General features: G+C 43.0%; 1 protein-coding gene across 5 annotated transcripts in view; it reads right to left on the bottom strand.

Moving 5' to 3' along the window:
• Positions 1 to 4,215, bottom strand: part of LOC131591637 (splicing regulatory glutamine/lysine-rich protein 1-like) — a 73,968-nt gene extending 69,753 nt beyond the window's left edge. Inside the window, exon 1 of one of the 5 annotated variants that reach the window (XM_058862542.1) lies at positions 3,966 to 4,215. In XM_058862542.1, coding sequence (XP_058718525.1) covers positions 3,966 to 4,126 — 161 coding nt within the window. In that variant the 5' untranslated portion in view covers positions 4,127 to 4,215. Of the gene's footprint in view, positions 1 to 2,545; positions 2,590 to 3,965 lie in introns of those variants that run through there. The other 4 variants (XM_058862540.1, XM_058862541.1, XM_058862545.1 and 1 more) reach the window with 4 other exon arrangements.
• Between the last annotated feature and the right edge of the window lie 13,489 nt (positions 4,216 to 17,704).

Raw genomic sequence — 17,704 nt, 5'->3', positions numbered from 1 at the left:
CTCATACACAAGAGAGACACTTCCTCACAGAGGCTTTCAGGAAAAGGACAGATATGAAATCCATCCTTCTCAATGGGATGTCTGATTAGCAGTGATCAAAGAAACTGAAGGGCTTTGATGAATGAAGATAAAACATGAAGTGACAAACTACCAAAGAGCATAGTGCAATTTACCTCAACATTCATAAAAGTCATCCTAATAAATTCAGTATACAAAATAAAGGACCTTGTCAGAAACTGCTAGTTTAAAACCCCAGTCTTAAGATACTAATTGCTGGGAAAAGTCACTGGGTTCAGGAAGCTCACTAGAAATACTGAAGAGACATCTTAAAGAACTTGCCTTTTATTTAATGCATTAAAAAACTGAGGTGGTTTCTCTCTCTTCTCCACATTGTGCATCCTTACAAGAACTTTAAGTGAACTAATCTTACATTAATGTTTTCTAATTAAAGTGTAAGTAATTATATTCAATAATTGAGACTTCCTGTTAGTTTTTTAAAGAAATTCTCTGTTGCACCCTATAAAACCAAGGGATATGTTAATGACAGTGATGTCTTTGATGGGTTGCTTGTCAATAGAATCTCCTTGTTGAGGTTTGGGGGGCCACAGACCTAGGGGGAGGTTTCTGATAATGGACAAGAAGAATGCAGAATTTACAGACTAAAAGGACATTTGTCCAAGATAAGAAGCTAACAAAGCCAACTCATCAACTGTACTGAAAGCAGGTCCAACTGGATAAAAGGTAATTCTGTCAGGGGGAGATCACAACCACCAAACAACCCCCAATTCAAATGAATGAGCCCCAATAATGTGCAGTAGCTAATAATGAATTACAATAATACCTTATGCAATCAGCCCTTAGGAGAAACCAATAGTAGAGTAGTAAACGTTGAATATGTAGTAGATAGGTGGAATATATTAGATTAACATCATATAAATAATGATCAAGTACTCTGCTCTATGTGCTAGCTTTGTGGATTTACCACCCAGCACCCACCTTTATATAAATATGAAATAAACAAATACCTTGTCTCTGTGTGTGAGATTGTCTTACTGCACACTGGGTGACGAATCACACTTTTAGAGACAATAACAGGAGACTGGGAAAATGTAGAAAATTGCTGAAAAATAACTTCTCTCTCATGATGCTAGTTCATAGCACAGCTCTATACTTTGTTCTACAATCATTGAAGAGCCTATAGGTACATCATCCTCATTCCCCGGTAAGTCATAAATGTTCTCCTTTTTTTTTCATTCAATTCAGCAGTAGGGTGCTGCACAATTAACTGTAGTGGAACACTGTTATCAAAGGAATTTCCTAAGAAGTTGAAATGATCACCTGATCAAATTCACCACTTCTATAAATCTCTTTGATTGCTCTGACAGAGCAAAATATCAGAGAATTAGGAAGAAAAAGATAATCCAAAGCTAAACATGTAATACTGCATCTTCCAATAATGGGGAAAAATACTTCCAAAATAAATTAAATTACCAATATCAGTATTTCAAAATGATCCATGTCCTTGACCAAGTTAATTCACAAATACCAGAATGTGATCTTGTCACTAAAGGACACAAAATGATTCACACACTCTCAATGTCAGAACAAAAAAAGGTCTTTTATTCTCTGACTCCAGTATTTATAGATTCTCGACAATAACCAGGGATTGGATAATTAAGTTGCCACCTTCCCAAGCACACTGGTCATGAGAAACGTCCATCAAAAGATGTTTCTTAGAAGGAATGTGATAAACAGCTTATGTTTATAGGACTTTCATGGGAAAGTAACTAAAACTATGAAAACATTATCAGAAGGCTTAATTTTCAGGGCGACGGTGATCTATTTCCTTTCAAGTAAAAAAAAAACCCAAAAAAACTACTGAATATTTATGATTTTATGAATTAGACTTCAGCAGATTAAGAGAAAAAGTAGAAGGCTGACAAACATGACTGATTTCGAAGAGGTGAAGGAAAATTTATACTTTTATTTGGAAAGATTATAATGCTTAATTAGAAAAAGGAGAGTTTATATGATTTATCAAGTGTATAGACACATGTACATATACACACCTATGTATTATTTAATGTTGAGCATCAACAGAACTACAAGTTCATATCTATTAGAAATAAACATGCCCAGCAAAGGCAATAGGATTACAAATATTACAGTAAATCTCTTAACTTGAATGCCCTCTTTTAAAATAAATAAAATTATGCATACAGAAGAGAATACAACTTCATCGTACTCTGCAAACTCATGCTTGACTAAGTAAAAATATTTTGTGTGTATGCCAAATATTTTCAATACAGAATAAGAGACAAAACAGGCTACAATTCTACACAATGCAACATACAACTTTGTTTCATCACCTTGCTTTACCTAGCAATGTGTGCTTGCAGCCCAGAAAGCCAACTGTATCCTGGGCTGCATCAAAGGGGCCAGCAGGGTGAGGGAGGTGATTCTCCCCCTCTACTCTGCTCTTGTGAGACCCCACCTGGAGCACTGCATCTAGCTCTAGGGTCCCCAGCACAGGAAGGACATAGACCTGTTGGAGAGAGTCCAGAGGAGGACCATGAAGGTGATCAGAGGGCTGCAACACCTCTCCTATGAAGACAGGCTGAGAGCTGGGGCTGTTCAGCCTGGAAAAAAGAAGACATTGTGGAGAACTTATAGCAACCTTTCAGTACCTAAAGGGGAGCCTACAAGAAGGCTGGACTTTTTACAAGACCATATAGTGACAAGACAAGGAGGAACGAGTTAAAACTGAAAAAGTGTAGGTTTAGATTAGATATTAGGAAGAAATTATTTTCTGTGAGGATGGTGAGGAACTGAAACAGGTTAGATTTCCCAGAGAAGTTGTGGATGCCCCATCCCTGGAAGTGTTCAAGGCCAGGTTGGATGTGGCCCTGAGCAACCTGGTCTAGTGGAAGGTGTCCCTGCCCATGGAAGGGGGTTTGGAACTAGATGATCTTTAAGGTCCCTTCCAACCCAAGCCATTCTATGATTCTATTCTCTGATAAGTGTATTAACTGTATTGTGGAACAAGTCCAAAATAAAAACCTAGAAAACTGTGCAAAAATCACCATAAATCTATTAGATTAGATCTTTTCCTCTTCTGTTCCATCTGCTTGGAAGAAACATTGAGGTTTGCGAAATAATATTATCTCTCATTTGAGCAGATCCCTTGCATGCAGTTGACATAATAAGGACAGCTACGATTTAGAGAAATGTGTAATGTCCGTTATTAACTTTCACTTACTGCAAACGTCCTATCAGAAACATTTCTAAGCACAGGGCAGGTACCGTTCTTCTGTTAACAGCTATGCTGATTTCTGTTCGAGTGGCCCTTTCTCGCGGGAGAAAACAGCCGTTCGAACAAAAAGAGCTGGTCTCGCCGGCACGCATAGCCCGAGTGGAGCGGCCGGCCTGCCAGCTAGCCGGGCGGGGGTCAAGCCTGGGGCGCTCCCGCTCGCCCCCGCCCCTTCGTATGAATCCGAGCGAAGAGAAAGGTGAGGCACAGAAAACAGGTTTTCAGGAAAACGGGAGAAATGAGACCTGCACCTAGGAAGCGCTTCGGGGCAGCCTGAGAACACACGTCTTGTCAGGCTGTGACTCAGTGCCGACAGCCGCCACCGGGTGACCGCGGCTCTGACCGCCACCATGAGAACACAAAACTCGCCGTGTTTCTACAGGCCGCTCCAGAGATACCGCGACTGTTTCCCTCCTCCAGACCGAGACCGCCATCTTAGGTCCAGGCATAGCCCGTTTCCCCTAACGTTCCTGCCCCATACAAAGGGGTGGGACCACGTGACAGACACACCCACGTGCGGGATACTGATGCCCACACTCAAGATGGCACATAGGACCTTCTGCATCTTCCTTTCCCTCCATCCTCTAGACCCCTCTAAACCTCTTCATCATCCTAAATCTCTATTGCTCTGAGGGCCGACGCAGACCCTGCTTACTCCGGGGGATAGAGGCGCAGCTCCTCGATATCTCCCAGGAAGCTGAAGAGAGTCCGCATCTGCTCACTAGTCACAGCCGAGGAGAGGTTCGTGATCTGGATGACAGACGTAGGACCCAAGGGGAAGCCTAGCGGCACCCCGATCCCTCCACTGCTCATCATGGCGGAGCCTGCACGACTGCTCCGCTCACGACAGTGCCACACAGTCGGAGAGGCGGGCCCAACGACAGAGAGAAGCGCGTGGTGCCTGCCAGAGCGTCCTAGCATGCGGGCGCTCTAGCGGCGGACTCGACTGCTCCCTGGAGGTGTTTCTGGGCGGGCAGCCGTTCTTCCCGTGCTAGCTGGGGCTTAAGGTGGAGCGGGCGCCCTCGCTCCGTGCCGACGGGACTCCGAGTTCCCCTGCAAGAAGGGCCACCACTACCAGGGCGGGACTGAGTCGTCGTCGTCCCCCCGCGGCCTCCCTTCACACGCGCTACCCGCCCCAGGCTGCTAGGAGACTGGATCATAGATCCTGCGATGAGGAGGTCGCGTAGCGGAGGAAGCAAGCACGACGGCCCAGACGCCGCACGCAGAATGGTTATAGTTCCATCATACGTGGGGAAGGCGCAGCTGTGAGCACCTGACTAATTCTTGCACGAACAGGGCCTGAGTACCTTGTTAACGGGTTTCCTTGTCCTTTAGCAAAGGAAAAGGCTTTTTATTTTAAAACTGGAATACCAAAGAGTCTAGATACAAAACCTCATCTTTAATAGGTCATGTTAGGCTCTATTAATCGATTTGGCATGACATTCACTGAATGTTTTGCCAGCAAATTAAAAAATGGAAGGGAAAATAGAATCCCCATTTAAATGCTCTTTTGGAAGCCAAGCTCAATTAGAGGCAGTTTAATTACCCTAGGGAGTAAACCCTTGAAAACTTGCTCTATGTTTAAACAAGTGTTGTAATGGAATAAGCAGTTAATGGTTTTGATGTCCAGGTGTTAGAGAGATAAATTAATTGTCAATAGAATTTCCTTGTTAGGGTTTAGGGCTTGACATACTTCAATGATCTCACACCTAGGGGGAAGTTAACAAAGCTTGATAAAAAGGATGTACCACTGATAGTGGACACAAAGAATGTAGCATTTATGGGCTGTTAGGACATTTGGCAGAACTCCCAAGATTAAGAAGAAATTAGTAAACCCAACTCAGCAATTGTGCTGAAATCAGCACAGACTGGGTAAAAAGTAATTGTAGCAGGGTGAGATCACAACCACGGACTCATGGACCACCGACCCAAAAGAACAGAGACTGAACATGTGGACTAATCAACATGGGAAGGGAGAGAATCATTAACCATTATAAGATAGAATACTAATTAATAAGAGAACTATGTAACTTTTAGCCAATGAACACTAATTCGTTTGTTTGCTGAAATGTATAAATAGTTAAAAATTTTGATAGTCATGGTGCTGGCTTTGCGCATTTGCCACCCAGCCCCCCTTTCTGCACAGGACTGTAAATAAATCAAATACTTCAACTTAGTGTGTGGATTGGCCTCTTGCACACTGGTTGAAAGGATCCATTTTGAAACAAATTTTGTTATAACTTGACTGGGAATTTGTACCAATGTTATAAATCCATATTGTGATATTGGCTTTCGCAAGTGTTAGGATTAATATTATATATGTTAAATGCTTTTTGGCTATGTCTGTACTTTTTCTCTTGCTAGCAAGTTTTAGGCGTAGAGGAATTTCGAACGTTAGAGTGATATCCCTCTGTACAAAGCAAGAAAACCCCAGAGGGCAAAGACAGTGGGGCCCAAGCTGTTATCAGTGGAAGGACAATGGAACCCAGAGTGTTATCAGCAGCAGGGCATGGAGACCAGCCTGTTATCAGCAGCCGGGACCAGACTGTTGACAGCAGAAGGACGAGGGGCCCAGACTGTTATCAACACTGACCGCTTGCAGAGAAAGGAAATCAAGCACAACTAAAATGATCAGCAAAAATAAAAACCGTACGGAGCATGCTCTAAAAAGGCGGGTTCAGGGCGTAGCCATGCAGGATACTTCTTGGAAAAGTATGAATATGCATGAAAAACCCCACAGCAGAATGGGATAAAAGGAGTGTCCCAAAGATATCGGGTGTGTTTCTGGCAACACGCCAGGGCACCCGGCCGTTTTAACCCTTTGCTTTATTTTCTTTGTCTCTTAATTGTCTTTTTGTTTATATGAAACTTTTTATAATTTATTAAGAGAGTGAACTTCGTTTTTCACACCAATTAAATTGATTTTACCTGGAGTAACAGTTCAAGTTGTCTTTAAAAGTTAAATTGACTGGAGAACATTAGACTGAGCACTATGCATGTGAATGATCAGTATTAAGGATCTAACTGCAGTCTTGCTTAGGTGTTAAAGAACTTTGTATCTTGGCACTGAAAGACAAGGTTAGAGACATGAATATTTTAGCTTTTAAAACCTTCCATACCCTAGACTTGAACTGAGAAAATGGATTTTGAAGGTTGCTTGTGTTCATCCTCACCTCCAAATCCCTCCAAAGTCCCCTGAGCCTGTGCTCTCAAACTTCATCTCTGTTTTACTCTGATCCTTTTAAGTTCTTTCATGGATTATTTAAACAACTTGCAGTACACCAGAACAGAGTGAAGCCTGTCCTAATAGCCCTTACCAGGATGCAGGGGGAGAAGTAAAATCAGGGCAGGCTTCCCCAGAAGACATTGTCATGGTTGACCATCACCCATTGCTCTTCTTGATGCAGCCCATCCATGCTGCCTGGTCCCCTAAGGGAGCAGAATTATTTACAGAGCAAGTTTTGACTCAGTAGCTCTTATATAAAGTAAAATAATTTAAAAAATATTTTTCCCTGTACTGAGTAAAAGATTTGCCCCATTAGATTCCCTGTATCCTTCTTGCAAAATACTATTGTGTGGTTCTCCACTGAAAAATTGCAACCTAATAGATGAGAAAAAGGTTTCAAATTACAGAAATTGCAGATGACTGAAGAGAGAATTAGAATGGCAGAAAGAGAGCAATTTTTATGATGCTACTGTAACTACCACTATTATGGATAATTCTTTTTAAATCTATGGCAAAGTAGATAATGTTAATAAAACTATCAGTATTGAGAGGAATGACAGATTTGTATTTACAAACAAGCTGTGGGTCTGCTGGTAGATAAAACTAGCACTGAGAGATAAAAGAAACAATGGGAAGTATTCCACTGATTGATGAATGAAAAAATTATATTTGCCTTTGCAAACAAATTGTAGGTTTGATGGTAAATGAAATTGGATATTGAAAGATGAAAGAAACAATGAGAAAAAATCATAAATTCCATAAGAATTAAAAATTAAGAGGGAGTGTGGAAAATGGAAAAATAGAAAATTCCACAGATGCTAAAGGGTTCAGTCTGCAGCCTTAGAGCTTGGGTTAATGTGATGATAAAGGTACACAAACATTAAGAAGAAAAATTATAAACATATGTTCCTATAGTTATAAGTAAGAATATGTCTTGAGTAAGTAAGAAATTATGTTAAGTAAAATAGTGTGAGGTTTGAGCTGTAATAATGTGATTTATAGAGTAGGTTAAAGATCTAGAAACTATAATAGAAGTGTGCGTATGAGTATGTGACCTGTCAACTTATTGGCTAAGAGACAGACACAGTGCAGCAAAATTAAGTAAAGGTGATAGGTTAATAAGTAGAAACAAGTTTCATGTCAACTTTCTATTGGACCAAAATGTTATATATTGCTGTGTGAAGAAAAAATGCGTGACTACCTTGAGCTATGGCTGACTTGTTGCTCCTGTCTAAATCTCATGCCTTCAAGACTGATATCTTATCTGGCTTACTTGAGCAATAGACCATCTCAAAGTATAGTGGTCCCATCCCTCATTTTTCATCTCAACAAGGGACGGTTATACATTAGAGAGGAATCTTAGATATCAGGCATTCCGGGAAGTCTGTACTTCTCAAGTACCTCAGCCAATGGGGAAAGAGAGAGGGAAATGCAGCCGGGAAATTAGGATAAAAAGGAAGCTGTGTCCTCCAAAAATTGGAGAGACCCCAGGGGAATGCCCCATGGCCTCTCCCTTTATTCAAATAAAGTAAAAGGACTCCTCTGTCTCCTTTTTGGACATAAACCTCTGGTGTTTGTTGATTAATTTTCCTGACAGTATCAGTACACACCACTATAAATATAATACCTATTGTCTCAGAGTAACTGCTTTCTAATGATGCACAGTGAATTCCATTAATATATAGATTAATTCTGTTGGTTTCTTGCTTTTATCTGTGAATTCAGTATCCTGGGAAAGAACTTACCTTAAGAAATATGTAACATGTTGCTAAATTTTTTCAGTGCTTTGTGCCATGATAATGGTCTTGAAATCAGTATTCAACCCACCTGATTGCTCTTTTTTAATCTTGCTTAGGTGAGGATTTAGTAAGGACAGGGCACTAAAATCTGACGTTTTTTCTGTGTCAGCACAATCTGCTATTGAGCTTTCTAATAGGTTTATTATAGATCAGAGGCACTAATTCAGGTTGTGAATCTTCTTAATTACTAATTTTGTTACTTGTCTGGTGGAACAATTTTTCTGGGAGCAGCATAACTGATGAAGTCCACTTTCCTATAGACTTGCATCCTACAAGCCTGTGCCTCGAGACCACGGCCACCTTCACTGAGGTCCTCTTCTGATCCATTTTCCCATGTCAGGAGGTCCCAGCAGGTATTAATGCCATCAGCCTCACAACTTCTGATGCCCCTGAGTACTACGTACCAAGAGGCAGCTGATAGAGGAGCATGTTTTTGGTACTAAGCCCATACATCAGGCTCAAGAATCATAGAATCATAGAATGGTTGGGGTTGGGAGGAACCTTAAAGATCATTCCATTCCAACCCCCTTGCCATGGCCAGGGAACCTTCCATTAGACCAAGTTGCTCAGAGCTCCATTCAACCTGGCCTTGAACACTTCCAGGGATGGTGTCACAATCCGCAAGGTGGGATTCGTGATGTGGTTCTTTTAGTTGGTCTTAGAGTACAAAAGATTATCAGCAAACCAGGGACTTAAACAGCAAAACACACTTTATTGAGTGCTCATCAGCACTAATATGCAATAGAGAGAAAAGAGGAGAAAGCAAAGCATAAGAAAAGGAGAGTAAAGGGATTATAGCTACCAACGTCGAAGTCCACTCAGCCGTCCAACAACGCAGAGTCTTCTGTCCGTTGGGGAGATCTCAAAGGAAGGTAAATTTGGGGTGTGATTTTATAGTCTTTTACAAAGCAAGTGGCACAGGGCCAAAACCAAAGGAGATTGATGATCATTGTGATGAATTCCATTGCGCGGGGGACAGGTGTAGGGTACAGAGCACACCACGTCTTGCAAGCCTCTGCTCACCAGCAGGAATGAGGGCAATGTGTCATGGAAACCCATTGTGCAGAGTACCACGCACAAGTCTCTGTTCACCAGCAGGAACAAGGACAGTGTACCGTGCAACAACCTGCAAACAATCACTTAGCAAACATCCACCTCAGCTAGGCCCAAACCCCTAAACTAAGTCCCTTGTGATATTCAGGGTCTCAGTCTCTGTCCTTGAGACGGTTGTGAGACAGATTGAGAGAATCTTTGGACTGTCTCTTACAGATGGGGCATCCACAGCTTCTCTGGGCAACCTGCGCTAGTGTTTTATTACCCTCTGAGTAAAGAGTCATTAAGTTCCTGTTGAAGTATTTTGACCAGTGAGGACACTGCACCCAAGAACTGATTTTCATTAAACTCGTGTTGACTTCCTTTATTTGAGATCCTTAATCTCTTGACAAATTTGGTTAGCATTCATCAAAATGCAATAGTTGCCAGAGAAGGTTTAAAAGACAGTCAGACGGGATGATCAAAGTTAAAAATACAAAATGGCATAAACTGTCATGAAATATGAATTCATACTGGGATTTTGATCTAGGGCTTAAATTTTTGGGTTTAAAGACTTTTACCATTTTTGTGTCTGGCCATTCCAATAGTCAATGAAATCTTTAATTCTCTGCTCAGTTTCTCTTTAGGACTGTCTTGGGCACCCCAGGACAAGGACTAAGTAGGGTCACTGCTTCAGTCTCCTGCAGTTTAGAAACAGCTGTAATTTCACTTGTAAAAACCAATGGACCCAGGAGAGCAGATTACAAAAATAAGCCCTTTGGTGTTTTTTGTCTCTGGTATCCATCAGTCTTTTGAGTTTTGGACCTGCTGGATGGGCAGCAAATCCCCTCACTGGGACAGTGAGTCTTTCAGTGGTTGTATTATATTTTGTATAACAGAGTTGAGACCTCTGCAGCACTGTCCTGTCCCCTCCCTAGACTTGGTGTGGACTTTGGGGAGAGAAATGCTGGATATTGTGGATCTGCTGCTATAGACATAATGAGTAGGATTCTTTGGGGGCAGGTGTTAGTCAGGACTAGGGTGCAATACCATTTTCCCCCACTGTTTTAGTGAGACCATTGTTTTGCTACATATTATAGTCTATGGAAATGTAATTGTTTTCTATTTTCTATGACTCCCTGAAGTACCAAGGACTAAACAACAGACCCTGAGCCAAATTTGACCTCCAGATGAACCTTCCAACCAAATGTTTTATGTATCCACTCATTAATGAAGTACTATTTGTGGAGGAAGCCTAGTCCTCTGACAGGCCTCCTCCCTGGAGATCTGCCCCCTAAGATAAGACAAAACTACTTAGTCATGGTGACTAAGCTGTGGACCCCTTCCTGCTTTGGGACCCCATGTTATCTCCTGGTTAACTATTGGTCATTTTATCCCGGTCTCAGACTATTGGCCCTTTTCCCAATTCTCCCCTTCCCTACAAAAACACCAGCTTCTGCCCAGTTCAGTGGTAGATCATCACTGGCCTCCTTCACTGAAGTCTGCATTAAAGAACTCTGACAGAACACCACATGGTCTCCCATCTCTTGTCTACGCGTCAGCTGGGGTAACCCACAAACGGTACTGGCTAGGCTGATCTGAGCTGATCACTGCAAGAGCAGAAATCACTTCTAAAAGAGCTGATCACTTGAAGCCTCTGGCCACACTTATAGGGGTTACCCCTGGCTGGAAACTGCCTGGAACTCCCTGGACGGCTGCTCCTTCTTAGGATGTCTATCTGGGATTGTTGCTGGCAGAGCTGGGGGTCGGACAGACCCCCAGATTCAGCTGCAACAACTATTAACAATATAATATATGTATCCTCTCATTGGCAAAACATGTATTTACCTTTCCATATTTAGAAACTGGATAAGGCCACATCTGGCCTTGTTTGGGGGTATAGGATCAAAGACAACTCCCTTGGTTCCTCCTTGAGCCCTGTCCAGGCTTTGGGAGAAACCCAGTAAGAGAATGAAACTATATGTTCCTGCACTAGAAGTTATGGTAGCTTGTTTATTCAACAGTATAAAAGCAGGACCCTCTCACAGCAAAGTCAGAGAAGCCTCTTTGCCTGTAGGTGGATGCACCTGCAGGATTTCCCAGTTGCTGAGAGTGGTTCTCCAGTCCTTTGCTGTGACAGCTTCCCCCAGTTGATGTGCAGCCCTGGATGATAGTTAAATACTAGGGTAACTGGTGATGTATCTTTCTAAATCACTATAGGCAATCTTTTGTAGTAATGATTAGGTGCATTGCTTAGCTTATCCTTTTGTAATTCTTTGCAGTTCTGCATTATAGTAAATTACACTTATTCCTTAAGTTGGTATCTGTGTCTTTTGTGCTGATCCTGTCCACCGGCAAAACACTCTCTTCACCCCAGCACAGAAGAAAACATTCTTTCCATCTTACCTCTGCCCCATTTGTAGCTTAGGAAGTTGTAGGAAATTTATATGAAAGAAAGAGGAATTAGTGCCTTGTAGCCCAAATCCCTTGGGGTTTAGCTCATTCAACCTGATGTGGAATAGGAGTGGCAGGTTGGGAGCAGATGTCCAGTGTACCTGTCTTCCTAAAACTAGGATGTGCACAGGACAAGTCTAGTGAGTTTATGTGGACTTTTACTGAGTTATATATGAACAGAGCCCCAGATCTCTCTCAGCAGTAATAGATATGCCTTTCATGAGCTCCCAAAGGTTTATGCATGGTGGGATGCTGAGCCTGCCTGCTTATGTTGGAAGTAATGGCTGGGTCATCTGCTGATTGTGAGAAACTTACTGTTAAAAATTACATCTCCACAAAATATTTATATGCTGAGCACAGTCATATGGCTTATTTTTAAGTGCATGCAAGGTCAAAGTAACTGCAAATCTTTCTCTTAAAAGCACTGTCATTGAGTTACCCTGGTGTGCAGCACGCATCACACACAGGGCACCTGAAGTTTTCCAGCTCCAGGATGATTTTGCTTACTGTGCTGCAGATTCACAGACTTTATTAAACCAGACATTTCTATGAGACAGGGAGAGGAAACTAACACATATAAATCTCTTATCTTGTATAGGCATTGCCTTGCCTTTATGTTAAACACATCCTTACCTGTTTAAACTGCTGCTCTTCCACATCAGATTTTGTCATCTCATTCCTGAAAGACGTTGTTTGAGCTCTTAGTGCATTGATGAGCAGCAATGTAGATCCCAGCTGAGCTTTGGGATGGCACCATGGACTTGTTGATGCCCTGTTGTGCCACAATTGCCACCTGTCTCTCTGTGCTGTCACATTGCATCACAGCTGGGCTGGACCTCAAAACTGTTTTTCACTGCTGGCTTGGAGGTTGGTTTAGGCTGCCAAAGAAATAAAGGTTATGTGAGTCTTCCATCTGGCCATCCATCTGTCACCTCTCACCTTCCTTCCTCTTCTTTTTAGTTATTTATTATCAAGTGAGCCATAAAGTGCTTTGTCCTGGGTTGATTAAATTGTATCCCCATTCATCCACCTAACTCAGACACAGGTTTTGTATTCTTAAAATTCCATCTGAGAGTAAAAGTCAGTGAAAAAGAAGCACCAAGTCTGTTATCAGAGACTGTACTTGCTCCCCCCGCATCGGGAGTTTTGACTACAGCACAGACAGACAACAAGACACAGATCGCCTTAGCTTTCCAACTAGCCGGAGCAGAGAGGTCTTCTTAGACTGTTTTCTTTCCCTTTTTCTGAAACGAATCGAACCTGCTCTGGACTGGGGACTCAGGGGAGCACCAGGAGCTTGCACCCGTAGACTACCGGGAGCCCAGCCTGGGCAGCGGCATTTTCCAGTGCCAGAGGGACTGATAACAGAGCAAACACCCACAGGAAAGAGACCCTCTGAAGTTTGTCATCTCTTCTGAACGGCGAGAGGTTTTGTAATTTGATACCATTCATTTTTGTGCTGGGTAGTGCATTGCCTGTTAAATAAACAGTTTTTTTCCACTTCTCTCAAAGAAATCTCTTCCCGAACCGGTTGGGGGGGTGGGAGAAAAGGGCCACGTGAGTTTGCTTTCCGGAAAGAGCCCCACTAGAAGTTTTCTCCCAAATTTGCCCTAAACCAGGACAAATACATTATTTGGCGCCCAGCGCGTGGCATGAGAGAGTGGAAAAACCCTGTATTAATTGTACTGAAGTGGCAATTACATTGTATTGGGATAAGATAAAGCAGTCCCTAGCCATCCAGCCATGCTGCTTGAATTAATAATGTCTTTTGGGGTGCAGGCCTTCATGTGTTTCTGGTCACTAGGCTTTTTTGAGGTTTTAATACCTTTATGGTCCCTTAGTTTATTTTCTTATCCGCAACTAGCCCCGATATTGTCCCTAACACATAGCTTTTACAGTAGAGGGGAATGGATTAGAATAGCTATTGGGCTGAGCCTAGTGATTATGATTTCCAAGAAGTTTATTCAGGTGCTGGAGTCTGTTCCAAATATAAAGGATTCATAGGTATGGTTATGCACCCAGTTTGTTAAAGGAGGAGCAGGGAATGAGGCTTTTCAACCTTTCCTTTCCTTCTTCTCGTCTGAATCGGTTACATCACTATTGGAGAGTGTTCAGTTCCCCCTGAATGTTAAAGAGATCATCTTTCTGGCATTTAATCTGGCAAGTTTCCTCTATACAGTCTTCAGCCTCTCTAGAATGAGGGCTGAGATTTCTAGAGGGACTGATGAGACCTCTGAACCAAGCATGGAAAATCCTGAGTAGGGTGGAGAATGGGAGGATATGGGCCAAATCCTGAAAGAATTTTCTGACCCTATAGTTTGGGACTTTCCGCATGAACAAATTCTGAATCCAGCTGAGGTGGGGAAATACCTGAAAGAGAAGTGTCAAGAAAAAAGATCATTGCAGTAAGCTGGGCCCTAGCATATGCTTATCGTACATTGCTAGATACTGTAAGGCAGCAAACAGGAGAAAGGGAACAAGGAGATAAATCAAGAGTTACCCCAGTTACTCAGGCTGCAGCCAATCTCCCAGTTACAAAGCTGGTAGCTAAACCAGACAGCAAACCTCAACCTATGGCTGTTGCTACTAGCACAAGAAGTAGAAAGTGCACAGACAAAACCGATCAACCAATGGATGATGATAATGATGATGCAGGAGAAGGACCCTCAACGCCTCCTGACACAAAACCAAAAGTCAAAGCAACTGAAACAAGATCAAAAGCTAATATTGAGTCCTTTTCCCTGAAAGATCTTCGTAGCCTAAGAAAAGACTACAGTCGACGACCTGATGAATCTATAATTAGTTAGTTAGTCCGTCTGTGGGACGCCGCAGGTGAGGCTACAGTTCTGGATGGCACTGAAGCGAGGCATCTGAGATCCCTGTCACATGATCCAGTTATCAATCAGGAGATGATGAGGGGGGCTAACCCTCGCAGTCTCTGGGCACGGGTCCTTGAAAGTGTAGCCCAAAGATATCTGTGTGTAGATGATCTCTACATGCAGCAAACACAGTGGAAAACCATCGAACAAGGGATCTAACGCCTGAGAGAAATGGCAGTGGCAGAGATAGTTTTTTCAGATGACATACCAACTAAAAATCCAGACTTAGTGCCATGCACATCCGTGATGTGGCGAAAATTGGTACGACTTGAGCCACAAGAATATGCATCTGCTTTAGCAATAATGAAATGGGATGAAAGAGAAGAGACCGTTCTAGATATGGCGAAGAAGCTTCGAGCATACGCAAATGCCGTGCATGGCCCCACACATGCAAAAATCGCAGCTGTGAAAACACGTCTGCTAAAATTAGAATATAAGATAGAGAAGAATCACAAAAAACTTAGAGATGAGATTAAAGAAGACCTTCTCCAAATCTCAGCAGTACAGATCAGAGGTCCTGGCACTCAACACAGGCGTTCCCCAGATCGGGACACAAGGTATACACCACGAGCTGAGCTGTGGTTCTTCCTGCGTAATTGTGGAGAAAACATGAGGAGATGGGATAAGAAATCTACTGCAGCTCTGGCACAACGGGTGCGTGAATTGAAGGACGAGAAGAGTCACAAAGAAAGTTCCACCAAAAGGGAAGCAGCTCCAGTTGCCCATAGCCAAACTGCCAGGTATGATGATGATGACATGTCCGATCCCCTTGAAAGAACATCCAAGACATATACCAAAGGAAAGAAAGATAACCAAGCTTAAAGAGGCCCTGCCTCTAACCAAGTAGAGGCTAGGGAAAATCGTGTTTTTTGGACTGTGTGGATTCGTTGGCATGGCACATCAGAACCACAAAGATATGAGGCCTTAGTTGACACAGGTGCACAGTGCACACTAATCCCATCAAGACATGTAGGGGCAGAATCTGTTTCTATTGCTGGTGTGACAGGGAGATCACAAGATTTTACCTTGGTGAAAGCAGATGTGAGCCTGACTAGAAATGAATGGAAGAAACACCCTATTGTGACAGGCCCAGAGGCCCCATGCATTTTGGGCATAAACTACCTCCGAAGTGAGTATTTCAAAGACCCAAAAGGATTCAAGTGGGCATTTAAAATAGCAGCTGTAGAGACAGAAGGTGTCCAGCAACTGAACACCTTGCCTGAACTGTCCGAAAATCCATCTACAGTAAGACTTCTGAAAGTGAAAGAACAACAAGTACCAATTGCCACCTCGACGGTGCACCGCCGACAATATAAAACAACTCGAAATGCTGTGATCCCCATCCACAAGATGATCAGAAAGCTGAAAAGCCAAAGGGTGGTCAGCAAAACCCACTCACCCTTCAACAGCTCCATCTGGCGTGTGCGTAAATCTGAAGGAGAATGGAGATTGACTGTGGACTATCGTGCATTACATGAAGTGACTCCACCTCTGAGCGCTGCTGTGCCGAATATGCTGGAGCTCCAGTACGAGCTGGAGTCCAAGGCAGCCAAGTGGTACGCCACTATTGACATTGCCAATGCATTTTTCTCCATTCCCCTGGCAGCAGAATGCAGGCCTCAGTTTGCCTTCACGTGGAGGGGAGTGCAATACACCTGAAACCGACTGCCCCAGGGGTGGAAGCACAGCCCCACCATCTGCCATGGACTGATCCAAGCTGCCCTGAAAAAGGGTGAGGCTCCAGAACATTTACAGTACATAAATGACATCATTGTGTGGGGGAACACAGCAGCAGAAGTGTTTGAGAAAGGAGAGAAAATCATCCAAATCCTCCTAAAAGCTAGTTTTGCCATCAAGAAGAGCAAAGTTAAGAGACCAGCTCGTGAGATTCAGTTCCTTGAGGTAAAGTAGCAAGATGGGCAGCGTCAGATTCCTACTGATGTCATCAACAAAATCACAGCAATGTCTCCACCAACTAATAAGAAAGAAACGCAAGCTTTCTTAAGTGCCATAGGGTTTTGGAGAATGCATATTCCTGAATACAGTCAGATTGTGAGCCCTCTTTACCTGGTCACTCGGAAGAAGAATAATTTCCATTGGGGCCCTGAGCAGCAACAAGCCTTTGCTCAGATCAAGCAGGAGATTGCTCATGCAGTAGCCCTTGGCCCAGTCAGGACAGGACCAGATGTGAAGAACGTGCTCTACTCTGCAGCTGGGAGCCATAGTCTGTCCTAGAGCCTTTGGCAGAAAGTGTCTGGTGAGACTCGAAGCCGACCATTAAGATTTTGGAGTAGAAGCAACAGAGGATCTGAAGCCCATTACACCCCAACAGAAAAAGAAATTTTAGCAGCCTATGAAAAAGTCCAAGCTGCCTCAGAAGTAATTGGCACTAAAACACAACTCCTCCTGGCACCCCGACTACCGGTACTAAGATGGATGTTCAAAAGAAAAGTTCCTTCCACCCATCATACAACCAATGCCACATGGAGCAAGTAGATTGCTCTTATCACGCAGCGTGCCCGTATTAGTAAACTGAACCGCCCTGGGATTTTGAAAATAATTACAAACAGGCCTAAAAGTGAAAATTTTAGTCTCATAGATGAAGAACAAGAGGAAGTGACAAGAGCTGAAGAAGCTCCACCATATAACCAGCTGCCAACAGAAGAAACACCCTATGCTCTTTTCACTGATGGTTCCTGTCGCATCGTAGAGATGAACCAGAAGTAGAAAGCAGCTGTATAAAGCCCCACACGACAGGTCGCAGAAGCCACTGAAAGAGAAGGTGGATCAAGACAACTTGCAGAACTCAAAGCTGTCCAACTGGCCCTGGACATTGCTGAAAGAGAGAGGTGGCCAAAGCTGTACCTCTACACTGATTCATAGATAGTGGCCAATGCTCTGTGGGGATGGTTGGAGAGGTGGAAAGAGGCTAATTGGCAGCGTAGAAGAAAACCAATTTAGGCTGCTAAAGAGTAGAAAGATATTGCTACCAGAGTAGGGAGAC

Source organism: Poecile atricapillus, chromosome W (genome assembly GCF_030490865.1).
Source record: "Poecile atricapillus isolate bPoeAtr1 chromosome W, bPoeAtr1.hap1, whole genome shotgun sequence".
NCBI classification, from domain to species: Eukaryota; Metazoa; Chordata; class Aves; order Passeriformes; family Paridae; genus Poecile; species Poecile atricapillus.
The sequence above is the reverse complement of the archived record's forward strand: the minus strand, read 5'-3'. Positions and strand labels throughout refer to the sequence as shown.